The sequence below is a fragment of the Arachis stenosperma genome, chromosome 1 (assembly GCF_014773155.1).
Source record: "Arachis stenosperma cultivar V10309 chromosome 1, arast.V10309.gnm1.PFL2, whole genome shotgun sequence".
Classification (NCBI taxonomy): domain Eukaryota; kingdom Viridiplantae; phylum Streptophyta; class Magnoliopsida; order Fabales; family Fabaceae; genus Arachis; species Arachis stenosperma.
Genome location: NC_080377.1, coordinates 84,858,460 through 84,885,991, shown reverse-complemented (window position 1 = coordinate 84,885,991; position 27,532 = coordinate 84,858,460). Strand labels below are relative to the sequence as shown.

Here is a 27,532-nt window from a genome sequence, read left to right as displayed (position 1 = left end):
ATCATGTGTACACATGACCTCAAAATTTCGCAACTTCTGCAGGATTCGGTTTTGAAACTAGATTTTCGAACGTTCATAACTTTTTTGTTAAAAATCGTTTTTGGTCCGTTCTTTGAATGTCATGAAATAGACAAACTCAATTTTTATTTAAAATAAATTTTACAGAATTTAGAGATCCAAGGGCCAAGTTATGGCCCGTTGAATTTCGTTAACAATCCGTTTTTACCCAAAAAATTTTGCATAATAATTTTCGCCAATTCCAGTTCCAATTCATTTCAAAACCATTCCAATACCACTTCTAAGCTCTCTCAACATACATTTATCAATTCTCTACCCTTTGTAATCATTCAACACCCATTTAATCAATTTCTTAAGACAACCTCAACATACACACTCATACAAACAAAAATCACAACCAATCATTCTCAAATATCTCATTTTCATACAACATTTCATACCATATACCTCAACTTAACACATAGAAGATTTCTCATTCATCACCATTATAAAAATCAAATCACATTTTATTTTGACACAATTTTAATCATGCCAACATATATTACAATGTCCAATTAAACAACTAGTCAACTACACATAACACTTCTCAATTCATCCCAAAACTCATTATTACCATTCTCAATTTCCTACTAAAACGCATCAACAAACACAATACTCATACTAACCATTATTCAAGAATATCAACAATTGAATTCCATTCAACCTATCCTAGGGGCAAGTAACCTAAGTTTTCACATAACTTTACATAATACCTACTCGAAATTATAACCCATACCTTAATATTGCAATTTCAAGCTTTCAAACTTTTTTTTCTAAAGTTCTACCGAGCCAAACTTCTTATTATTCAATCTAACCTATATTATACAATTTGATATAATATCAAAATTAGCTTATATAAATTGATGAATCAAGAGAAAAAAATAACTCCTTACCTTTATCCACTAAAATTAGTGATAAAAATCACCAAAAACATAAGTTAAAGAACTCCTATAATATCAAAATCACCAAAATTCTCGATCACCCAAACTTAAAACGTAAAATCAGATTCAAATGAGACATTGTAACTGGGATTTCGAATTTCTTATCAAACTTAAACGGTGTTCGGTTTGCTTTTTGAGGTAGGATCCACTTCTTTTGTATTATGTCAGGCATGTAAATGATAGGCACCTTAAAACATAGAAAGAGTTTTTGGTATGCCATTGTCTTTAATGGAATTTCAATTTTTTAAGTATAGACAAGTAGTAGGTTGTGTTATTTTTAGTGCCCTGTAAAATTACCCATGCTCGGCAGCACCTATGATGCTGGGGAATGTAGTCACGTGCAGGTAGTGGGACGGGAAGCAGAGGCGGAGATGGTTGTCATGGTGGCAAGGGATGATGAACAGCAGGAGGGTAGAATGGTAATACCCCCGGAGATTTTGAATGAATGGAGTACCGAATTTTTGAATTTTGAAACGGCAACGACAACAATCAGGGGATTTAAATGGAAAACGGCTGACAGTGTAGGATTGCTACCTAGTATTACGGAAGAAGATTTGGGTCGAACCTTATCCTGGGACTATGGAAGTGATTGTAGGGCTTCTGGTGCTGAGATCAGCAGTATGTACAGGGAAAGTACAGCTGCGAGTGGGGTGCAGCGCGAATTGAATGACGTAGTAAGGTGCGGTGATGAATCCGGTGGGTCGAGTGCGGTAGGGACGCAGCGTATTGATGTTGGCTTGGAGATGGCGAGGCTAAGAGGGGAGGTCTCATCTGGGTTGGTGGGTCCTCTTGAGCTCGGCAACATGCAGAAGGGAGAACGGGTTTGTGATTTGGCAGGGGAAGGAATAAGGACAGGTTGCGGTCCGTACAAAAAATATTCGAAAAGGGTTAGACCGGTTAAAAGACCGTACGGTTTGGAAGGCCTAGGTCTGGCAGTAACGGCAGAGGTAAAGGATGATGGTGCAAGGGAGGAGCCAGAGGACCCGAGGGATGCAACACTGGATGCTGACAGTGATACCGGAACACAAGAGTCTAAAAATAAACATGAGAATGACATGTAAGAGAACAGGAAGGCTTGGGACCTGGCAGTTGAATCTAGAGCAGTTCAGTACAACAAGAAAGATGATATTATGGCAGTACTGCAGGCACAGAATGAGGCAATAGCCCGAAAGAAAAGGCAAGCAAAGCAAAAGGAGAAAGCTAGAAGAAGTCGCCCAAAAATCGGAGTAAGGTGTGTATACCTGGTTTTAAATGATTTTTAGCTCTTGGAATGTTAGGGGGTTGGCGGGAGTTGGAAAATTGAGTATGGTGAAAACCTTTAGGTGAAATTTTATATATATATATATATATATATATATATATATATATATATATATATATATATATATATTCTAGGCCTGGTAGAAACTAAAAGAGAGGTAATAACTAAATTTGATGTTGTGCAACTGTGGGGAAATGATACGGTAGGACGGGAGTATGTTGGGGCGGAAGGTGCTTCAGGTGGTCTATTGTTGATGTGGGATGAAACAGTTTTTAAGATAGGCAACTGTTATAAAGGAGATAGATGGTTGTGTGTGGAGGGGGAGCTGATCAAGCGTAGTTTTTGTTGTGCTATTTGTTTAGTGTATAGTGCGCATACTAAGAATGACAAGCTGGTTGTGTGGGAAGAGCTGAGCTTTTTATCTGGGTTTTGTCAAGTACCTTTTTGCTTTATGGAGACTTTAATGAGGTCGTTAAAGTAGAAGAGCAAAAAGGGGCTACTACTTTGACGGGGTCGGCAGCAGACTTTACATCTTGGATTCAGGATATGGAACTAGTGGACTTAGACTTATCTGACCACCTGTTTACCTGGTTCAGGGGCCAATCTTGTAGCCACATTGATAGAATGTTGGTTACTTTGGAATGGCTAGAAGAGTTTTCTGATACAAGCCTACGAGGTGGTCCAAGAGAGTTATCGGATCATTGCTCAGTGGTGATGGAAGCTGCAAGGGTCAAAAAGGGGCCGAGACCTTTTTGAAGTCTTGATTCATCGTTCACTCATGAAGGGTTCTTAAGGATGGTGAAAGAGGAGTGGAGAAGCCTAGGGGAGGTGTGGTTCCTGGACAAGTTAAAAGCCATGACGATTCCTTTGGGCAGATGGCATAGAGAGAATTTTGGGTCTATGGACATGAGGATTAAAAAGTTTGAGGAGGAGATCAAGAAAGTAGACGATATGGTCAGTAATGGAGTGCATGATGGAACCTTTGAAGCAAGAAGGAAGGCACTGGTCAGCTCTTGTAAGAGGTGGTATATCAGGAAGGAGGTACATTGGAAGCAGATGTCAAGATCCAGGCATGCAAAGGAGATGGACAAAAATACTCGGTACTTTCATAATTTAGCCTCAGCTCGAAGGAGGAACAACCGGATTGATGCTTTAATGATTCATGGAAGAGTAGTGAGGAATCAAGCCAGGATTAAGGTGGCTATAAGAGATTTCTACAAGGACTTGTACCAACAGGAGGTGTCACCTAACGTAGGCTTTCAAGATGGGTTAGTAATGCAGATAGATGTGGAAGAGGCAACAGAACTGGAGTTGATGCCATCTGTTGAAGAGATAAAGGAGGCAGTATGGGATTGCGAATCAACAAAAGCACCAAGAAGTGACAGATATAATATGAATTTCATCAAGAAGTGTTGGGAAGAAGTTGGGTAGGAGTTTACTGGAGCAATCTTGGATTTTTTTCGGTCTTCTAGGTTGCCTAGAGATTCGAATATCACTTGGGTGGCACTGGCACCAAAGTTTGTTGGGGCTAAAGAAATAAAAGACCTCAGGCCGATTAGTATGGTGGGTTGTATGTATAAGGTCATATCTAAGGTATTGGTTCAGAGAATGAGGAAGGTCATGCCAGGGTTAGTAGGAAAGACACAGAGTGCATCTGTGAAGGGCAGGAAAATTCATGATGGGGCATTGATAGCCTGTGAGACCGTGCAGTGGCTAAAGGCTAGGAAGAAGAGTGCTGCGATTATTAAACTTGATTTTCAAAAGGCATACGACCGGGTCAAATAGAGCTTTGTGGATATTATTTTGCAGAAGATGGGCTTCGGCCATATATGGAGGGGGTGGATTAAGGAGTGTGTCTGCTCCGCGTTTATGTCAGTTTTGATAAATGGGTCCCCCACTAAGCCTTTCAAGATGAAAAGGGGACTACGACAAGTAGACCCTTTATCGCCGTTTCTGTTTGTGCTAGTTGTTGATATGCTACATAGGATGATTAGGGAGGCAGTGAGGAATGGCCGCATCTATCTACTTTTGGTTGGAAGGGATAACATTGAGCTGTCGCACTTACAGTTTGCAGATGATACCATTCTCTTCTGTCCTACTGAGGAAGATACTATCAGGAACTACAAGCGATTGTTACATTGCTTTGAGCTGATGTCGAGGTTGAGTATCAATTTTGAGAAGTCTAGCTTCATTCAGGTTAACAGTGATCGGCATTGGTCGCGTAAGATGTGTCAGTTGCTGGGATGCAAGGAGGAGTCTCTACCAGTCCGATATCTTGGCATTTCTCTTGGAGCAAACCCAAGGCTTGTAAAGACTTGGAAACCGGTGATTGATAAGGTGGAAGACAAGTTAAGTTTGTGGAAAGTAAAGACCCTAAACAAAGCGGGTAAGCTGGTTCTTATTAAGTCTGTTCTGAATAGTTTACCTATCTACTATCTTAACCTATACAAGATGCTGAAGGCGGTAGCGGAGAAGTTGATCTCACTCCAAAGGCGCTTCTTGTGTAGTAAAGAGAATGGGAGAAATGGGATACCACTAGTAAAATGGGAAGTGGTGATGGCTCCAAAAAAGGCAGGTGGTATGAGAATTGGAGACGCAGTAATTCGGAATACAGTTTTGCTCTTTAAGTGGTGGTGGAGGTTCTCGAAAGAGGATTGTCCCCTGTGGAAGAAAGTCGTCTGCTCCTGTAATAACTTGAATTCGAATGAGATGCTGTGTGGTCAGCCTGTACCTACAAAGGGGGTCCTTGGAAGGATATTTGCCAGTTACAAATCAGTGAGCCACATGTAAGAAAAAAATGATCAGGGGTTTGTATATGGATGTAGGGAATGGCAGAACAGTACGGTTCTGGGAGGATATCTGGTTACCTCACGGTGTTCTTAAAGAGTTGTTTCCAAGACTTTTCTCGGTCTCAAACCTCAAAGGTTCTGTTATTGGGGATTGCGGGTTTTGGGATGGGCTAGAGTGGATATGAAATTTTCAATGGAGGAGAGAGCTTTTTCAGTGGGAGTTGGCACTAGTAAACCAACTCCATCAGGTTTTACAGTCTATTCAGCTAACATCTGAGAGGGAGGACAGAGTGGTCTGAAAATTTGATAGATCTGGTATTTATTCGACTAACTCATTTGTGCAGGTGTTGCAGGAAGTGGTTCTCCCGGAGGAAATAACAAGCTATAGCTTCACAAGTGCAATTTGGAAGGGTTTCGTTCCACCAAGGATCGAGTTATTCTCTTGGTTTGTGTTGGTGGGGAGGGTGAATACTAAGGACAGACTGTGTAGACTAGGTGTAATTAACCCAAATGATCGTACATGTGTCTTATGTGGTAAGTCTGTGGAGTCTGCTCTTCATTTGTTTGCTGGTTGTGAGATTTCCTGGCAGGTGTGGTGTGCTTGGCTATTTGCTCTTGGAAGGAAATGGACCATGCCTGGTACACTCAAACAACACTTTGAAAGCTGGACGAATACTACAGCAAGAAGAGGTGAGAAGAGGAGGTGGGTGATTGGCTTCTTTGCTGTTATCTGGACAGTTTGGCTCGAACGGAATGATAGAATCTTCAGGAATCAAAGTTCACATGTGGTAGATATTATTAGTAGATCTTTCTTGCTCTCCGATGAGTGGAGTGGTGGTGAATCTTATGGTTATTGATGGCAGTGCCGAAAATAACTAGAGGTTGTCATGACTAGAGTTATCGAGTTGTTCTTTATTATTTTATATGCTCTACCTTGTTGTGTCGAACTTTTTCTTTAAAAAAAAAAAACATCTAATGAGTTTAAAAAGTCAAAAATAGACAGCCAATAACATTTGTTCATGATAGTTATAGTTGCAACATGAACTGATTGATCATACATTAGCTTGCGGTGATAGACACGTAGTAAAACTTTCATTTGTTTGTTTTATTTTAAATTGGTTCTCCGTTATTTTTAGATTCCCCATTCAACTACGCCAACAATACTGCGACTGAAAAAAAAAAAAAACCCAGCCAATAATACTCTGCTTCTAGGTATACTATACTTAAACGTTATATTTGAAAATATTATTCTATATTAATTATATAAAATAGTATAATTACATATTTTTAATAAAAAATTCACTATGTTATATTTTTAATTAAATATATTTTCTTATATATATATATATAATAACAAAATTTTGTATACACATATTGTTATCAACTCTTTTGGTTCATTCTAATTGGTATAATATGTATAAACACTAGAGCAATTTTTTTAAAGAAAATAAAATTAATTTTTTTAATTTTAATGTACAATAACCAAAATATAATCTATTATCTATATATTCTTAAAATTAGATTTTGTTATTTAATGATAAACCTCTCATGATATGTTTTTAAAATTTTTTTCAATTTATTCTTTTAATTATTAAATCAAATCAATTATAATAAGTAAATTATACAATTAATTGATTTAATAATTCATATATACCAAATTAAATTTCAGTCAATTAATTATAAAGCTGACATAGTTTCTTCTTGATTTTTCAATTTATTTATTTTATTTTATTGATTAAACTAAATCAATTATAATTAATTAGAACTAATAATTTATTATTATATCAATTATTTGAGGGCAAAAAATAGAAATAAGCCAAGAAAAAAAATAATTTACGTGAATCAGCCAAAACGAAAACTGCTTCATGAATCCACCAATGCATATTTATATGTAGTTCGAACGAGCTTGATTCGAACTCCATTTCTACGTAATTCGAACTAGCTTGGTTCGAATTATACACAAACACATGCACACACTAATTCGAACCAGTTTGGTTCGAATTACACACAAACACACGCACATACTAATTCGAATTATGCTGTTAAAAAATTAATAATTTATTAAAAAATGATATTAAAAAATTTATTAAAAAAATTAATAATTTAAAAATTAAAAAAATATATTTTATTCTATACAAAATAATTTTAAAAAATGGCTTAAAAGATGTTATGAGTACTATAAAAGTTTGTAATATTCTAGTGATTTAGATAAATACATGATAAAAATATTTTTTCTTTAATTTCTAAATTATTAGCGACTATGTGAAGTATTTCTTTAATTTCCTAAGTCATTAGGACATTACAAATTTTTATAATATTTCTAACATCTTTTAAGCCATTTTTTAAATTATTTTACATAGAATAAAATATTTTTTGTGGTATAATTTAAATAAATTTATTAAAAAATATTCATGATAATTTTTTAATAAAATTATTTAAATTATATGGTGAGATATTACATGATTCGAATTAAGCATGGGGAAGTTCGAATAACTCTGATTCAAATTATATGGTGAGCAATTCGAATTCTATAAAATACTCTTCTGCCCATTCTTGATAGCTCATGAATATTTTTTTAATAAATTTATTTAATTTATACCACAAAAAATATTTTATTCTATGCAAAATAATTTAAAAAATGGCTTAAAAAAATGTTAGAAGTACTATAAAAATTTGTAATGTCCTAATGACTTAGAACATTAAAGAAATACTCTACATAGTCACTAATAATTTAGAAATTAAAGAAAAAATATTTTTATCATGTATTTACCTAAATCACTAGAATATTATAAACTTTTATAGTACTCATAACATCTTTTAAGCCATTTTTTAAAATTATTTTGTATAGAATAAAATATATTTTTAATTATTTTATATGGAATAAAATATTTTCTTTCATTTCTAAATTATTATTGACTATGTAGAATATTTTATTTAAAATTTGAGTACATGCATATATTTACCTAAGTTATTATAACATTACAAATTTTTATAGTACTCTTAACATTTTTTAAGCCTTTTTTTTAAATTGTTTTACACAGCATAAAATATTTTTTGTAGTATAATTTAAAAAAAATTATTAAAAAAATTTATTAAAAAATGTTCATGAGCTATTAAAAATGGACAGAAAAATATTGTATGGAATTCGAATTGATAGCTCATTAATATTTTAAAGAAGTCTCGTAATTAAATATTTTGTTAGCTTTTTTTAACGTATGAAATAAAAAATATATTTTTTAATTTTTAAATTATTAATTTTTTTAATAAATTTTTTAATAAAATTTTTTAAATAAATTATTAATTTTTTAACAGCATAATTCGAATTATACTGTGTGTAATTCGAACCAAGCTGGTTCGAATTAGTGTGTGCGTATGTTTGTGTGTAATTCGAACCAAGCAGGTTCAAATTAGTGTGTGTTTGTGTATAATTCGAACCAAGCTGATTCGAATTATGTAAAAATGGAGTTCGAACCAAGCTGGTTCAAATTACATATAAACGTATATTAGTAGAGTCATGAAGCAGTTTTTGTTTTAGTTGATTTATGTAAATTATTTTCTCCCTTGACTTATTTCTGTTTTTTGCCCAATTGTTTGATTATTTGAGATGGAATTATGATATGGTATACGTAACAATTTTTTTTCCTAATTCCTTTAGCCTAACTTAGTGAATCTAATTATCTTAATATGTTAATATTAATCTAAGCCACTAATAAGTTTATTCCATGGAAATAATAATCATTTGTCACTTTATTTTATAAGATATTAATTTATTTTTTTATTTAGATAAAAATTTTTCATTTTTTAATTTGTATATGCATGTTATTTGTTTTGTTGGTGACTTACGGTTTTTTGGTGACTATGCATATTATTTGTTAATTCTAGAACATAAGTTATACAATTAAGGAAGAAATAAGTATTCAGAAGTAAAAAAGGCAAAACTGTAAAATAAAATAAAGAATCATTTTTATTTTCTCAGGCTATGCATGCAAAATTGTAAAAGATATTTTAATCAAAATTATCAATAGGATAAAATATTAAATTGGTTTTTTATGTTTAGGTGTAATCTTATTTTGGTCCTTAAGGTTTAAAGTTTTCTATTTGAATCTAAAAAAGTTTCATTTAGCTTTAATATAATTATACCGTGATAAGAACAAGATCGATAATTTGAAGAACAAGTACACGCTCTAGAGACACAAAATCAACCATGCATCAATATATTTATTTATTATTTTTTTACAATTTAAATAAAATATTTTTTATAGAACTAAAGAGAATGATAAATAAATGTATTGATACATCCACGGTTGATTTGTGCCTATGGAGTTTATACTTGTTCTCCAAATTATCGACCTTGTTCTTGTATTACTGTCATGTAGGATATTTCGTTAATTATTTAATTTTGACCTCAAGGTGGGACTAAATTGGAACTAAATGAAACTTTTTTTTTATTCAAATAGGACACTTTAAACCTTAAAGACCCAAACAGAATTACATCCAAACATAAGAACTAATTTATTATTTTACCCTTATCAATAAAAAATATTTTTATTTGTATTTAAATAAAATATCAAAAAACTTAAAAATTAATAAAAACTGAAATTTAAATTTTGTATTTCATTCAAACTTAAGAAAATTACGTTTTTACAAACCTATAAATTTAAACTATGACTTTTAATTTTAAAACAATTGACCTAATATATAACCTCCAAAGTAATACATGAGCATAAATTTAGAGATTATAGATTTTGAAATAAAAATAATCATAATAAAATAATTTAAAAAGACCAATTAGATTTATACCGTGTGATTTTAGAAATATTAGGTTATAACATTAGACAAATTATTATTATTTAATTTTTGAAACAAATATGGCACAACAATGTTTTGAAATGATTATGTGATAATTCAAATTCTAAAATTTCTAAGTTTGAGTTTCTATCTTCTATGTCACATAAAGGACTATATCTTATATATATCTTTCCAAAGTCAAAAGTCTCAATAATCATTTCTTAGATTATAATGAATTAAATAATAAATTTTATAAAATTATTAATCAATTTTTCATAAATTTAGTAAAATACAATTTTTACTAAATTTAAACTAAAACACAAATTTTATATTTTTATTCTTATTAATTTAATTTTTTGATATTTTATTTAAATTTTAAAAAAATTCTTTATTAATATTTATATTTTAAAGTTTATAAGAAGTGTGGAAAGAGAGGAGCAAAGTACGACAGTAGGAGAGAGGAGCAGTGTGTGGTTGTCGGAGAGACATATCACAACTAGAAAATTATTTAATATAAACAGATTTACAAACAGATTTAGTCTTTATTATAGAGGGTTTCTTAGTTACCGACGGATTTGGTTCTTCTGTAAAAGCCTCATCAGAAATTATTAACCGATGGATTTTTTTTCCATCAAAAACTTATCGACGGATTTTTATCAATTACCGACAGATTTTTCTTCGATAAATTCTCCCCTTCATTTCCCTGAAACGTCAAACTTTCCGATAGATTTTTTGTCGATAATTATAGACGGATTTTCTGACGGATTTTTCGTCGGTAATTACAGACAAATTTTCTGTCGATAATTGGCAACATATTTTTCATCTGTAATTTGAACCTTGGAAAATTATCCCACACTCTGAATACAGACAAAAAATCCGTGTATAAATCCATCAGTAAGATAAAATAGAATTTTTTTTTTAGATTTTTCTATTGCAAAATAAACTTATTTTCATACAAAATAAATATAAATTTAATACAAAATTTTATCTAATTTGTATTTGAATATTTATAATATTTCAAAAAATAAACAAGTATTATCAAACTAAAAGAAAAGTACTATAAACAAGCAAGTCAATATAATTCAAAACATAAACAAAGTGTATTGATACATCAACTATAATTCAAAACAAATACCACTGAGAAAAAAAAAAACCTATAAAATCTGTACTGTAGCATACACTAAAGGTGTATAAAATAATCTGCTCTTGTAGCTAACCACTATCAGAATTGCCTAAATATAAACATAAACTTAGTCTAGAAATAAACTAAATATAGAGAGTATAATCTCCAAACAACATTGGTTTACAAGAAAATACATGAGCACATACTGGACATTAGTTGTTCAATTCTTCTAAGATCCATTGTGTTCTCATCTGTGAAGGGTTGATTAGAGGGACGTGCAAGATCCTCTTCCTTCTTTGTTAGCATCTGTAGTGCCCTTGACATGGTTGGTCTTAAGGAAGGGTTCTCTTGTGTGCATAGAAGTCCTATGTGCACCACTCTTAAAATCTCATCTTTCTTATTAACATGATTGTTATCTGAAACTAGATTTGGATCAAATAGCTCTTCTGCTGTCCCTGATTGGAAATGCCTCCATGTCTGATTTTATTACAAGATATTAAATTGGATCAATGGAAGAAATAAAAGTTAGTTCATTTTGCACATGCAGTCTTGGCTTATTAGACATTCTAGAAAATAGTTACCAGTATAACTATACTATCTGAGTATTCTGTTGATTTATTTTTGTTATTCTATTTCCTAGTAACTATTTTTAAGACTAACACTCCAAAACTATATACATCTGTCTTTTCTGTTAACTGACCATGAGCTAGGTACTCTGGAGCCATGTAGCCCCTGTAGCACCACTTAAGAAAATGAGTATTCCACAATATTCTCAATAGGTTAAATTACACTTAACATTCACTGAAACCAAACTATAGCATTTACTGTAGTTTACCCTTTCAGATATGATCCACACATATTAATAGGTCTTGGATTTTGTTCAAACTTTTCAATGCTATATATATTATTAAGGGTTGTGAATAGATGCATTGATTGGTAAGAGATGCTTACAGAGTTCCGACTATAGCTGTGCTAATGTGACTCTTATCTTCTTGAAAGGACCTGGCTAGTCCGAAATCAGCAATTTTGGCGCGAAGTTTAGCATCCAATAAGATGTTGCTGGCTTTTATATCTCTGTGAATTATCCTAGTTTTTGAATTCTCATGTAGGTAAACCAATCCTTCATCTGTTCCAATGATAATGTCATATCTCTTCTCCCAATTTAGTTCTCTTCCCTTGACTCTATCTAAAACAAGAGATTGGGATAATATTTTATGACACTTGTTATAAAATGGAGGCATTTTTAAAATCATAGTTTAGTAGTTACCAAAAATAAATTGATCAAGACTTTTGTTCGGTAGAAATTCATATACGAGCAAGCTTTTGGGTCCAGAACAGCGGCATCCTAACAACCTCACGAGATTCTTGTGCTCCACGCTACTAATTATGCTGCTCTATGCCTGTTGTTGAAGTACAACCTCTTGATGGCAATTTTTTTTCCATCAGGCATGGTAAGAGCAAATTCAGCTTATGAATATGTGGTAAGAGCAAATTCAGCTTTGTATCCCTTAGAGGATTTGGAACGTTGTTGTTTTCTATTTTTTTTAACATTCTTTAAAGAAAATGAATAAGTCAATTACCTCTTATTTTTCTTTGAATATATCTATCTTTCCTTATATAGACCCCAATAGCTATTCCAACTACTAAAACAATCACTGCACTAACTACTGCAACCACTATCACTATAAGAGTACCTGCACAAACCAGCAAAATGAACTACTCAGGAATATAAATATTTATCTTTATTAGGTACAAAATAAGTTTCTCACAATATTAGAAGAGTAACACCAATTCATCATGATATGCAATAACTGAGACAAGATAATTTTAGCCTTTAGCATGTTGGTCCATTAAGGACAATTGAAATTAGGTAGCACAATAGGCTTAGATAAGATTAGATAGAATTAGTTAATAACTATTTATTACTTAGGAATATAGACAATAGCTAAACTTCGATCGAAAATCAATTCTAGTCATTCTAATTAATTGTAAAAGAATAGTCTTATTACGAATTCCTTGAGAAAGTGGGGTTTTTTGTGTAATTTGTTCAAAATAAATGTATCAATTATGCTGTTCCATAGCAGAAAAAAGAATTCATTATCTCTAGATCTTCCATTATTCTGTTCCTTGTTAAGAAAATCTGTGTCAGAATACCTCATGAAGCAGCCAGTGTTCAGTGCTCTACCTTCTGAAGAAGGCAAGCATATCAACACAGATTTAGAAGCATTCTCAAGACATACTTTGCAAGAACTACTGTTCAAACTCTTTCAACAATTAGCCAAAACATAAGCAGATTCATTTACCCTTCGAGAAATATCAACCTTCCATCTTCCATAGTATCCTATGCTGTTTGGTGCAGCTTGAACTATTTCTAAAACCGCCTGCTTTGCGACCGCTTGAAAACTCGAATTTGTCCTAGTTTTGTTGCCACAAACAACCTTGTCCCTTGGCCCTTCATACTCATCAAAGAAGCTATAATTTTTAGACCTCATGATGCATCCATCAAGAAATATGCGGCCACCATTGTATGAGAAGCAAGAACTGTGCATGCCTCAGCATAACATAACACACAATCAAGAAGTGAAAGATCTCCATAGCACTGTGTTAGGCCATAGTTTATGTGTGGTCCTGTCCTTGTAACTACTTTGGCCCTTGGTTTTTCTACCACTGAATCTAACAATAACAGAGATTTGATGAGGAGGAAAACAAGAATCTGGGGACAGACAAAGCCTAGTTTCTTTTCCATTGCTGGGGCTTTCATCAAGCAGCTGCAAGGCAAGAAGACTATTGATTTAGAATATGTTACAGCTATATTGCTTATGATTGAATTTATAAGGTCCCACATCGGTTGGAAAGGGGAATGAAGCATGCCTTATAAGGGTGTGGATACCTCTCCCTAGCATGATGCATTTTGATGAGTGAGTGTGGGGGATTTTGGCTATTATCCCTATCGTCAAAGGCAAAACCGTGAGGTCTTGTGTGCCAAAGCAGAAAATATCGTGCTAGCGGGTGGTCTGGGCTATTACAGATGGTATCAGAGTTAGAGCCTGGATCGATGTGCCAGTGAGGGCGCTGGGCTCCCTTAGGGCGTTGGATTGTAAGGTTGATGAGCGGATAATTTATACACTTTTTGGCATTATTTTTAGTATGTTTTTGATATCTTTTAGTTAGTTTTTAGTATATTTTTATTAGTTTTTAGTTAAAATTCACTTTTCTGAACTTTACTATGAGTTTGTGTGTTTTTCTGTGATTTCAGGTATTTTCTGGCTGAAATTGAGGGATCTGAGCAAAAATCTGATCCAGAGACTCAAAAGGACTGCAGATGCTGTTGGATTCTGACCTCCCTGCACTCGAAGTGGATTTTCTGGAGCTACAGAAGCCCAATTGGCGCGCTCTCAACGGCGTTGGAAAGTAGACATCCTGCTCTTTCCAGCAATATATAATAGTTCATACTTTGCCCAAGATTTGATGGCCCAAACCGGCGTTCAAAGTCACCTAAAGAAATTCCAGCGTTAAACGCCGGAACTGGCACCTAAATGGGAGTTAAACGCCCAAACTGGCATAAAAGCTGGCGTTTAACTCCAAGGAGAGTCTCTACACGAAAATGCTTCATTGCTCAGCCCAAGCACACACCAAGTGGGCCCGGAAGTGGATTTTTATGTCATTTACTCATCTTTGTACACCTTAGGCTACTAGTTTTCTATAAGTAGGACCTTTTACTATTGTATTTTCATCTAGGACTTTGGTAGCTATCTTCGTTTTATGCTATCTTAGATCATTGGGAGGCTGGCCATTCGGCCATGCCTAGACCTTATGCTTATGTATTTTCAACGGTGGAGTTTCTACACACCATAGATTGAGGTGTGGAGCTCTGCTGTACCTCGAGTATTAACGCAATTACTATTGTTCTTCCATTCAATTCCGCTTGTTCTTTATCCAAGATATCACTTGTTCTTCAACTTGATGAATGTGATGATCTGTGACACTCATCATCGTTCTCACTTATGAACAAGGTGACTGACAACCATTCTTGTTCTACAAGCATTCGAGGCTTAGTGAATATCTCTTGGATTTCTGATTGCACGATGCATGGTTGATCGCCTGACAACCGAGTGCTCGCCTGACAAACGAGCCAGCCATTCCGTGAGATCAGAGTCTTCGTGGTATAGGCAAGAACTGATGGCGGCATTCAAGAGAATCCGGAAGGTCTCACCTTGTCTGTGGTATTCTGAGTAGGATTCAATGATTGAATGACTGTGACGTGCTTCAAACTCCTAGCAGGCTAGGGCGTTAGTGACAGACGCAAAAGTATCGATGGATATTATTCCGGCCTGACCGAGAACCGACAGCTGAATTCCGCTATGCCGTGACAGGGCATATGCCAATCGCTTTCACTGAGAGGATGGGAGGTAGCCACTGACAATGGTGAAACCCTACACGAGCTTGCCATGGAAAGGAGTAAGAAGGATTGGATGAAGGCAGTAGGAAAGCAGAGAGACGGAAGGGAAGGCATCTTCATACGCTTGTCTGAAGCTCTTACACCAATGATATACATAAGTATCTCTATCTTTATCTTTATGCTTTATTCGTTCATCACTATACCCATTTGAGTCTGCCTGACTGAGATCTACAAGATGACCATAGCTTGCTTCATACCACCAATCTCCGTGGGATCGACCCTTACTCACGTAAGGTATTACTTGGACGACCCAGTGCACTTGCTGGTTAGTTGTGCGAAGTTGTAGTGATCACAATTTCGTGCACCAAGTTTTTGGCGCCGTTGCCGGGGATTGTTCTTGTGTATGGACAACTGACGGTTCATCTTGTTGCTTAGATTAGGCATTTATTTTTTCGAAATTCTTGAAGGTGAATCCTAGAGTTTCATGATGATTTGTTGAAATCTGGCTGGCTGAGAAGCCATGTCTAATTTCATTGGACCGAGGTTTCAACTTATCATCACAAGAGCTTGATGATTTTTATCAATCTTGCTTTTGGAGCAGTGATCTGCTAAGGCTTGGCTGGCCTTTGGCCATGTCTAGTGTTTTGGACCGAAGCTTTCTTTGAAAGCTTGGCTGGCTGTGAAGCCATGTCTAATTCCTGGACCGGAGTCTTAGACTAGCATTGCACTGATTCCTGGAATTCTCATTAAGAATTTTGATATCTTTTTCCACTTAATTTTCGAAAAAACACAAAAAAATCACAAAATCATAAAAACCAAAAATATTTGATGTTTCTTGCTTAAGTCTAGTGTCTCATCTTAAGTTTGGTGTCAATTGCATGCATTCATTCATGTGTCTTAAGGATCTTCAAGTAATTCTTGATGATTTCTTACTCAGATCTTTGAATTCTTTTGGCTTGAGTGTTTATGTGTCTCATATAGTGTCAGTAGTACACAAACTGCTAAGTTTGGTGTCTTGCATGCATTGTTATTTGATTCTTGTTGCATTTTTGATTATTAAAAACCCAAAAATATTTTTAATCTGTGTCTTTTTAAGTCAATAATACAAAGAATTGAAGATTCAGAACATGCTGCAGAGGAATTATACAGAAAAAGCTGAGCATTTAAAAATGCCCAGTGAAGAAGACAGACTGGCATTTAAACGCCAGCCAGGGTGCCTGGTTGGGCGTTTAACGCCCAAAGAGGTAGCATTTTGGGCGTTAAACGCCAGAATGTATACCATTCTGGGCGTTTAACGCCAGGATGGTGCTAGGGGGAAGAATTTTGTTTTCAAATCAATTTTTTTTCCAAGTTTTCAAAGTTTTTCAAAATCAAATCTTCTTCAAATCATATCTTTTCAATCAAATGTTTTCAAAATCAATTTCTTTCCTTTTTCAAAGATACTTACTAACAATTAATGATTTGATTGAACATTTTTTGCCTTTTCTGTTGAGGAAGGTTTTATGTTTGAATCATATCTTTTCTTGTTAGGCAAGTCACTAATTTTCAAATCAAATCTTTTAAAATTGTTTTCAAAATATATCTTTTAAAACTGTTTTCAAATCATATCTTCTCAATCACATCTTTTTAAAACCAATCATATCTTCTTAACCACATCTTTTTCAAAATAGTTTTCAATCAAATCTTTTTGATTTCTAATTTAAAAATCTTTTTCAAAAAATCACTTGATTTCTTTTCCACTCTTATTTTCGAAAATCAATTAAGTGTTTTTCAAAATATTTTCAAAATCTTTTACTTAATTTTCGAAAATTACTTCCCTTCTTCTCACATCCTTCTATTTCTGGACTAACACTATTCCTTAATGCAAAATTCGAACTCCATCTTCTTTGATAAGTTCGAATTTTCTACCTCTGTCTTCCATTTTTCTTCCTCTGACACCTCAAGGAATCTCTATACTGTGACATAGAGGATTCCATATTTTTTTGTTCTCTTCTCTTTCATATGAGCAGGAACAAAGACAAAGGCATTCTTGTTGAAGCTGACCCTGAACCTGAAAGTACCTTGAAGCGAAAGCTAAGAGAAGCTAAGGCACAAATCTTTATTGAGGACCTGACCGAATTCTTCAAAGAAGAAGAAGACATGGCAGCCGAAAACAACAACAATGCCAACAATGCAAGGAAGGTGCTAGGTGACTTTACTGCACCTACTCCCGATTTCTATGGGAGAAGCATCTCTATCCCTGCCATTGGAGCAAATAACTTTGAGCTTAAGCCTCAATTAGTTTCTCTAATGCAACAGAATTGCAAGTTCCATGGACTTCCACTGGAAGATCCTCATCAGTTTTTAGCTGAGTTCTTGCAAATCTGTGACACAGTCAAGACTAATGGGGTTGACCCTGAGGTCTACAGACTGATGCTATTCCCTTTTGCTGTAAGAGACAGAGCTAGAATATGGTTGGACTCTCAACCTAAAGAAAGCCTGGACTCTTGGGAAAAGCTAGTCAATGCCTTCTTGGCAAAGTTCTTTCCACCTCAAAAATGGAGTAAGCTTAGAGTGGAAGTCCAAACCTTCAGACAGAAGGATGGAGAATCCCTCTATGAAGCTTGGGAAAGATACAAACAATTAATCAGAAGATGTCCCTCAGACATGCTTTCTGAATGGAGCATCATAGGTATCTTCTATGATGGTCTCTCTGAACTATCCAAGATGTCTTTGGATAGCTCTGCTGGAGGATCTCTTCATTTGAAGAAGACGCCTGCAGAGGCTCAAGAGCTAATTGAAATGGTTGCAAATAACCAATTCATGTACACTTCTGAAAGGAATCCTGTGAACAATGGGACTAGTCAGAAGAAAGGAGTTCTTGAGATTGACACTCTGAATGCCATACTGGCTCAGAATAAGATATTGACTCAACAAGCCAATTTAATTTCTCAAAGTCTGTCTGGAATGCAAAATGCACTTGGCAGTACTAAGGAAGCTTCATCTGAGGAAGAAGCTTATGATCCTGAGAACCCTTCAATGGAAGAGGTGAATTACCTAGGAGATTCCTATGGAAACACCTATAATTCTTCATGGAGAAATCACCCAAATTTCTCATGGAAGAATCAAGAGAAACCTCAACAAGGTTTCAATAACAATAATGGTGGAAGAAACAGGTTTAGCAATGGCAAGCATTTTCCATCACCTTCTCAGCAACAGACAGAGAATTCTAAGCAAAACCCCTCTGACTTAGCAACCATGGTCTCTGATCTAATCAAAACCACTCAAAGTTTCATGACTGAAACAAGGTCTTCCATCAGAAATTTGGAAGGACAAGTGGGTCAGCTGAGCAAGAAAATTACTGAACTCCCTCCTAGTACTCTCCCAAGCAACACAGAAGAAAATCCAAAAGGAGAGTGCAAAGCCATAACCATGGCCGAACATGGAGAAGAAAGAGAAGAGGTAGACGCCACTGAGGAAGACCTCAATGGGCGTGCACCAACCTCCTCTGAGTTCCCCAATAAGGAACCATGGGAATCTGAGGCTCAAAATGAGACCATAGAGATTCCACTGGATTTACTTCTGCCTTTCATGAGCTCTGATGAGTATTCTTCCTCTGAAGAGGATGAGTATGTCACTGAAGAGCAAGTTGCTAAATACCTTGGAGCAATCATGAAGCTAAATGACAAGTTATTTGGAAATGAGACTTGGGAGGATGAACCTCCTCTGCTCACCAAAGAACTGGATGACTTGTCTAGGCAGAAATTACCTCAAAAGAGACAAGATCCTGGGAAGTTTTCCATACCTTGTACCATAGGTACCATGACCTTCAAAAAGGCCCTGTGTGACTTAGGGTCAAGTGTGAACCTCATGCCTCTCTCTGTAATGGAGAAGCTAAGGATCTTTGAGGTACAAGCTGCAAGAATCTCACTAGAGATGGCAGACAACTCAAGAAAACAAGCTCATGGACTTGTAGAGAATGTTTTGGTAAAGGTTGAAGACCATTACATCCCTACTGATTTCATAGTCCTAGAGACTGGAAAGTGCATGGATGAATCCATCATCCTTGGCAGACCCTTCCTAGCCACAGCAAAGGCTGTGATTGATGTTGATGGAGGAGAGTTGATCATTCAAGTGAATGAAGAATCCTTGGTGTTTAAGGCTCAAGGATATCCCTCTGTCATCATGGAGAGGAAGCATGAAGAGCTTCTCTCAAATCAGAGTCAAACAGAGCCCCCACAGTCAAACTCTAAGTTTGGTGTTGGGAGGCCACAACCAAACTCTAAGTTTGGTGTTGAACCCCCACATTCAAACTCTAAGTTTGGTGTTGGGAGGTTCCAACATTGCTCTGAGTATCTGTGAGGCTCCATGAGAGCCCTCTGTCAATCTACTGACATTAAAGAAGCGCTTGTTGGGAGGCAACCCAATATTATATTTTATATATTTTCTTTTGTTATTTTATGTTTTTTTGTAGGTTGATGATCATAAGAAGTCACAAAATCCATTGAAAAAGCTAAAACAGAATGAAAAACAGGAAGAAAAACAGCACACCCTGGAGGAAGAACCCACTGGCGTTTAAACGCCAGTGAGGCTAGCAGTTGGGCGTTTAACGCCCAGTCTGGCACCATTCTGGGCGTTTAACGCCAGAAAGGGGCACCAGACTGGCGTTAAACGCCAGAAAAGGGCAAGAACCTGGCGTTAAACGCCAGGAATGGGCACCAGCCCGGCGTTTAACGCCAGAATTGGCTCAAAACGTGTTTTTGAATGCCATTTGGTGCAGGGATGACTTTTCCTTGACACCTAAGGATCTGTGGACCCCACAGGACCCCACCACCACCCTCTCTCTTCTTCCCCCATTCACCTATCATATCCCATCTTTCTCTTCATCACTCACATCCATCCTTCATAAAACCACACAACCTCCTCCATCTCCTCCATTTTCTTCTTCTTCTCCTCTATTCTTTTTTCTTTTTGCTCGAGGACGAGCAAACCTTTTAAGTTTGGTGTGGTAAAAGCATTGCTTTTTGTTTTTCCATAACCATTTATGGCATCCAAAGCCGGTTCAACTGAGAAGGCATGACCTCAAGCCCATCACTAAGAAGAAGATGGAGCAAACAAGAGACCCCTCTCATCATGAGATCCCTGAGATATCTCAAGGGATGCACTTTCCTCCACAAGACTATTGGGAGCAAGTAAACACCTCCCTAGGAGAACTAAGTTCCAACATGGGACAACTAAGGGAGGAGCAACAAAGACAAGGAAGAGACATTGAGGAGCTCAAGCACTCCATAGGATCTTCAAGAGGAAGAAAGAGCCGCCATCACTAAGGTGGACCCGTTCCTTGATTTCCTTGTTCTTTATTCTTCTGTTTTTCGAATTTTATGCTTATGTTTATCCATGTTTGTGTCTTGTGATCATTAGTGTCTTAGTGTCTATGCCTTAAAGTTATGAATGTCCTATGAATCCATCACCTTTCTTGAATAAAAACGTGCTTAATTGAAAAGGAAAGAATTGCATGAATTTTGAATTTTATAACAGTTTAATTATTTTTGATGTGGTGGCATTATTTTTGTCTTCTGAATGTATGCTTAAACAGTGCATATGTCTTTTGAATTTGTGGTTCATGAATGTTGGCTCTTGAAAGAATGATGAAAAAGGAGACATGTTACTGAGGATCTGAAAAATCATAAAAATGATTCTTGAAGCAAGAAAAAGCAGTGAATACAAAAAAAGGGAAAGAAAGCAAGCGAAAAAAAAAACCGAAAAAAAAGAGAGAAGAAAGAGAAAAAGAAAGAAAAAGAAAGAAATAAAGTTGTGATCCAAGGCAATAAGAGTGTGCTTAAGAACCCTGGACACCTCTAATTGGGGACTCTAGCAAAGCTGAGTCACAATCTGAAAAGGTTCACCCAATTATGTGTCTGTGGCATGTATGTATCCGGTGGTAATACTGGAAGACAGAGTGCTTTGGGCCACGGCCAAGACTCATAAAGTAGCTGTGTTCAAGAATCATCATACTTAACTATGAGAATCAATAACACTATCCGGATTCTGAGTTCCTAAAGAAGCCAATCATTCTGAATTCCAAAGGATAAAGTGAGATGCCAAAACTATTCAGAGGCAAAAAGCTAAAAGCCCCACTCATCTAATTAATACTGATCTTCATAGATGTTTTTGGAGTTCATTGCATATTCTCTTCTTTTTATCTTATTTGATTTTCAGTTGCTTGAGGACAAGCAACAATTTAAGTTTGGTGTTGTGATGAGCGGATAATTTATACACTTTTTGGCATTGTTTTTAGTATGTTTTTGATATCTTTTAGTTAGTTTTTAGTATATTTTTATTAGTTTTTAGTTAAAATTCACTTTTCTGGACTTTACTATGAGTTTGTGTGTTTTTCTGTGATTTCAGGTATTTTCTGGCTGAAATTGAGGGATCTGAGCAAAAATCTGATCCAGAGACTCAAAAGGACTGCAGATGCTGTTGGATTCTGACCTCTCTGCACTCGAAGTGGATTTTCTGGAGCTACAGAAGCCCAATTGGCGCGCTCTCAACGGCGTTGGAAAGTAGACATCCTGGGCTTTCCAGCAATATATAATAGTCCATACTTTGCCCAAGATTTGATGGCCCAAACCGGCGTTCAAAGTCACCTTAAGAAATTCCAGCGTTAAACGCCGGAACTGGCACCTAAATGGGAGTTAAACGCCCAAACTGGCATAAAAGCTGGCGTTTAACTCCAAGGAGAGTCTCTACACGAAAATGCTTCATTGCTCAGCCCAAGCACACACCAAGTGGGCCCGGAAGTGGATTTTTATGTCATTTACTCATCTTTGTACACCTTAGGCTACTAGTTTTCTATAAGTAGGACCTTTTACTATTGTATTTTCATCTAGGACTTTGGTAGCTATCTTCGTTTTATGCTATCTTAGATCATTGGGAGGCTGGCCATTCGGCCATGCCTAGACCTTATGCTTATGTATTTTCAACGGTGGAGTTTCTACACACCATAGATTGAGGTGTGGAGCTCTGCTGTACCTCGAGTATTAATGCAATTACTATTGTTCTTCTATTCAATTCCGCTTGTTCTTTATCCAAGATATCACTTGTTCTTCAACTTGATGAATGTGATGATCTGTGACACTCATCATCGTTCTCACTTATGAACAAGGTGACTGACAACCATTCTTGTTCTACAAGCATTCGAGGCTTAGTGAATATCTCTTGGATTTCTGATTGCACGATGCATGGTTGATCACCTAACAACCGAGTGCTCGCCTGACAAACGAGCCAGCCATTCCGTGAGATCAGAGTCTTTGTGGTATAGGCAAGAACTGATGGCGACATTCAAGAGAATCCGGAAGGTCTCACCTTGTCTGTGGTATTCTGAGTAGGATTCAATGATTGAATGACTGTGACGTGCTTCAAACTCCTAGCAGGCTAGGGCGTTAGTGACAGACGCAAAAGTATCAATGGATATTATTCCGGCCTGACCGAGAACCGACAGCTGAATTCCGCTATGCCGTGACAGGGCATATGCCAATCGCTTTCACTGAGAGGATGGGAGGTAGCCACTGACAATGGTGAAACCCTACACGAGCTTGCCATGGAAAGTAGTAAGAAGGATTGGATGAAGGCAGTAGGAAAGCAGAGAGACGGAAGGGAAGGCATCTTCATACGCTTGTCTGAAGCTCTTACACCAATGATATACATAAGTATCTCTATCTTTATCTTTATGCTTTATTCGTTCATCACTATACCCATTTGAGTCTGCCTGACTGAGATCTACAAGATGACCATAGCTTGCTTCATACCACCAATCTCCGTGGGATCGACCCTTACTCACGTAAGGTATTACTTGGACGACCCAGTGCACTTGCTGGTTAGTTGTGCGAAGTTGTAGTGATCACAATTTCGTGCACCAAAGGTCCCACATCGGTTGGAGAGGGAAACGAAGCATGCCGTATAAGGGTGTGGATACCTCTCCCTAGCATGACGCATTTTGACGAGTGAGTGTGGGGGGTTTCAACTATCATCCCTATCGTCAAAGGCAAAATCGTGAGGTCTTGTGTGTCAAAGCGGATAATATCGTGCTAGCGGGTGGTATGGGCTGTTACATAATTCATTATAATTTTTACTATTTATTAATTAATCAAATAAAAGCAAGTTTGAATCAATTAACAGTGCATTGAACGTGTATGGTATTAAAGTGATCATACATTAAAATGGTAAGGGATGAGTCCCAACCTAACCAATGTGTGTGAGATAGATTCCAAAAAATTTAATCTTTTTAGTTGAAAATGAAGATCTTGAGTATTTTTCTGGCTTGCTTTTTGCAGCAAACTATAAGCTAGTTTCACACTTGAACTACTGCTATGATTGACAATTAATGAGATAAGAATAATGAAATAGAATCAAATGGAACATTTGGGACCACAATTTGGGATAAATAATCAGCATCACAATAAGGTTGTGGAAACCATCTCTCTTAGATTGATCTTATTACACTTGATGGTCAAATGAGCTTTCAAAACTAAACAAGTTGGAGCTTCAAAAATCATACTGACTTTGACTTTACTAAGTTCTTATCTATTTCAAACTATTAAATACTGCTTTTTCTTAGAGTAATATTGAAAAAGACAAAAAGGAAAAGAGTAATGAATGAACATTGTTATTCACAACTTCATTCATTAATCACTAATACTATTATATGCTAACTACATTTATCACATATTATAATGGTGAACGAAACAACAGATGGTAAGTTTCCTATTAGAATAAATGAAATCCTCAATTACCTATGAATTATTATAGGAACAAAAGAAACTAAACTAAATCAAGTTGTCCCATCATAGTGTGATACCTCACTTTCCATTATGCAACCTGAAGTTATGTAGAGTAATAGTGAACTCAATTAAATAAATGACATTATGACCATTGTTTAAACTATATATTTTGAGAAAGCAATCCAAATATTATCATCACCTACACAACTGAATGAGCACTTCCAGGTTCCAACATCAATTAACATGAAAGCAATTTTCATAAGCTGCACACAAAGAAAAAAAAAGGATACTCACCCTGTACTAACTTTGAACTCAACCAACTTGGAGAGTTGTGTCAATGCCTTCCTTGAAAGCTTAGCTTTCTGAATGTCACTGTCCTGCCTGTACCCTTCATCTCCAACAATAAATCCATGTCCTAGTTTTATATCTATACATCATAACCAACCTAAAAATAAAAATAATAATCAATCATATAAATAACAGACTAAAAACAAATAAATTTTGTTTGCCTACAGAAAAACATAACTAAATTCTCAAGGCAAAGATATTATATTATAGCATAGAATTCTTCAACGGATAGATAAAGTGTTTCAATGCATACCTTTGCTATCAAGTCAGATTTCAGAGGATTTCACACTTAGAACAGACCTAATGAATAGAAGAATTTCAATAATAAGTTCACCCATTTTCCCACTAAGACTTAGCACACCAGCCACAACAAGATTTGAAACAATCCTTAGTGAGTGGTTTACCTCAATAAGTACTTGATCACTATAATTTAAAACAAGAATTTAGATTTGACAGATGGAATATGTATGCAAAAGTTAAAAACCATGAGATAGGACGATAGTATATCCATCATATTTCTTAGACAATATTTAAAAGAATTTATTCACATGAAAATGAAAATAACTAAGATTTAGATAAATATTATACTAAACTATTTAATCAAATATACAAGATGATCAAATAGTTTAATTTTCAACAGAAAAAAGAACAAAAATACATTTAGAGTGTATATGTCATTTACACATACAACAATCCGGGGATTGAAGGCCCTTCTGAACACCTTCACACAACACAATGGATATCCTTAGATGCTTAGTCAAATGCCATATCTAGACACTAATTAAAGATAATCTAATTATCACAACAATAAGAAACAAAGTGAAATTATCTTTCAAATTACATGATCCCAAAGGTAAAATCTTGTGACAGAAAATGAAAAGCATACTGGATATTCACTAGCAAGATTAGGCTTGTAAAATCATAAGCATGAGACATGTGGCTTGCCCTCAATTTGCTTTCAAATGCAATGGGAGCATGAGGACCAACAAGCATGGCAATAGCAGCAGCTCCTCCAATAGGCCTAGTAGGTCCTTTGGCATAGACCTGAAAAACAGAAACATCCATTTTATATGTTAGAGAATAACCCCCAACAATATAACATGTATGTTTGGTTAGGAAATAATCTTACAGCACTATCAGTGCAGATAACAAGTCCATAGCGTCCATCCCACGAAGAAAATAGAAATGATTGATAGTTAAAAAAATTCATAATCAACTAATAATCAAGTGTTTGAAAACAATTATGTGCATTGAATTCATCACTTGTATTACTATTATTGGCCACTTAGAAAAAAGTAATAGCATTAATTAGTTGCAATCCAGAACAAGAAACATAGAACAGAAGAAATCAAAATTTTGAACATAAAAGATGTACATTTTTTTATAAGATAAGCGTATAGGAAAAAGTTTTATGCTGCTGTTAGTCTCTGATTCCACCTTCTATGGGTTAATTCTAGTTCATATTTTGGTAGGGTTTTCATTATTTATAAAAATTTGAAGTGGTTTATGAGTTGGAATAAGAAAAGATTATGTCAGCAAAAAAAAAGAAAATTCATAGATCAGATCAAGCTATCACAGATCGGAAAACCTATCTAAGAATATATGTCACAGAAAGCATGGATACTTGAATGCATGGATACAATAGTTGTTGAAAAGATAACCTGTGTGGCGGAGAGAGCACTGCGATGACGGCAATGAAGGGAGCAGACGCGCGATGAGAGCGATAGAGAAGGCTTTGCGATGATGGTGACGAAGGGAGCAACGCGATGCGAGCGGCCCCAGAGGGGCTTGTGCGATGTGAGTGGCAACGACGGAGAGAAGAAGTAGCTCGTTGACGCCTTGACGGAGAAAGGAGAAGCTCGTTTGATAATGTGTGGTGTGAATGGAGCTCGATAAGGTGGGGACGTTTAACTCAGTATTTTTGATGGTAAATTTTAAATTTTTCTCTGTAATAATTTAATAAAATGTAGCATTTTTGTTCATTTAATTACAGACAGATCTTCCATCGGTAACCATTTCCTTCGAAAAAAATTAATTTTTTCGACAGAATTATCGACAGATTCTCTTTTCCGTCTGTAATTTATGCTAATTCATTTTTTTGGTTTCCGACAAAAAATCCCTCACAAATTCCATCTATATTTCTGTGGAATAAAATCCGTCGGAAATATCCATCTGTAATAACAAGTTTTCTAGTAGTGTATGGCGTGCGGCTATGGGAGGAAGATAGGGATAAAGATTTGTGTGGTTATTTTTTTACTCTGAATAGGATTAGGGTGTGAGTGAAATTAGGTTGATTTTTTAGGTACTATTACCTTTTTTTTCCTAGTTGATTGCATTTGGTTGCACCATTAGTTAGTTTCCTATACTTTTTATTATACATATAAGGTGCTTATACTTTTTTAAATCATAAACTCCTCATTTTGTGTTTGGTAAATAAAAAATACCATATACTTGTTGATATGACAATTATACGTCAGTTATACGTTATAACTTGGCTATTAATATCATAAATTGGTTGTTAGTAACAGTCACTCAGACAAGGACCAAAATGCTTGGACACGCTATTACTCTCCATTTAAAGTATCATTTACTCAGAGACATAACTGTTACTCTTCAATTTAGATATAAAGGAAATGGATAAGAAGATTGTTCAGATTATTGCAATTTGCAAAGCCTATTACTCACTTACTAACTTGAGCATTAGAGTACCTTTTGCAGGTACTCACCCCCTTGTTCTCTCATTGTCCAACATATAACTCGACAAAAAGCTTGCAGACACTCATCGGTAGACGAGCTATACAGCGATCAACCCCCACAAGAACAATTGGGGCCTACTATGGGCCTCGAAATAAAAATCCTTCTTTCTATAGGTCCTAAAACTCCTATACCTGCTCATGGCTGACCTGCCTCCTCCCACACCATCTGAGCTTCTTCGGATGGTAACGGAGCTACAATACGCTAATTAGCGTATGGCGGAGGAAAACCAATGATTGACAAATCAAATAGCTGAGTTAACCAATGCTCAGATTGAAAATAATGATGATCACAATAAACAATGGGAGACCAA

At 35.6% G+C, this 27,532-nt stretch overlaps 1 protein-coding gene, 1 non-coding gene and 1 pseudogene across 2 annotated transcripts; 1 reads left to right on the top strand and 2 right to left on the bottom strand.

The window, feature by feature from the left end:
* The first annotated feature begins 4,071 nt into the window (after positions 1–4,071).
* On the top strand, positions 4,072–5,905 carry LOC130981788 (uncharacterized). Its single transcript, XM_057905494.1, has 3 exons — positions 4,072–4,986; positions 5,085–5,183; positions 5,393–5,905. Exons 1-3 carry the CDS (start codon positions 4,072–4,074, stop codon positions 5,903–5,905), a joined length of 1,527 nt encoding a protein of 508 aa, XP_057761477.1.
* Positions 5,906–11,048: 5,143 nt separating this feature from the next.
* Positions 11,049–27,207, bottom strand: LOC130981778 (cysteine-rich receptor-like protein kinase 2; annotated as a pseudogene).
* Positions 17,903–18,010, bottom strand: LOC130952135 (small nucleolar RNA R71). The gene has a single exon (XR_009074320.1). It is a non-coding gene; the product is annotated as a small nucleolar RNA R71 (small nucleolar RNA).
* Positions 27,208–27,532: the final 325 nt, after the last annotated feature.

What these genes read in the sequence shown, in the direction of transcription:
- LOC130981788 (XM_057905494.1), top strand. Translation starts at nt 4,072, where the DNA reads ATGGGCTTCGGCCATATATGGAGGGGGTGGATTAAGGAGTGTGTCTGC. An exon ending in AGATGCTGTGTGGTCAGCCT is followed by an intron (nt 4,987 to 5,084) that starts GTACCTACAAAG and finishes ATATGGATGTAG; the next exon opens with GGAATGGCAGAACAGTACGG. An exon ending in CTCGGTCTCAAACCTCAAAG is followed by an intron (nt 5,184 to 5,392) that starts GTTCTGTTATTG and finishes TCATTTGTGCAG; the next exon opens with GTGTTGCAGGAAGTGGTTCT.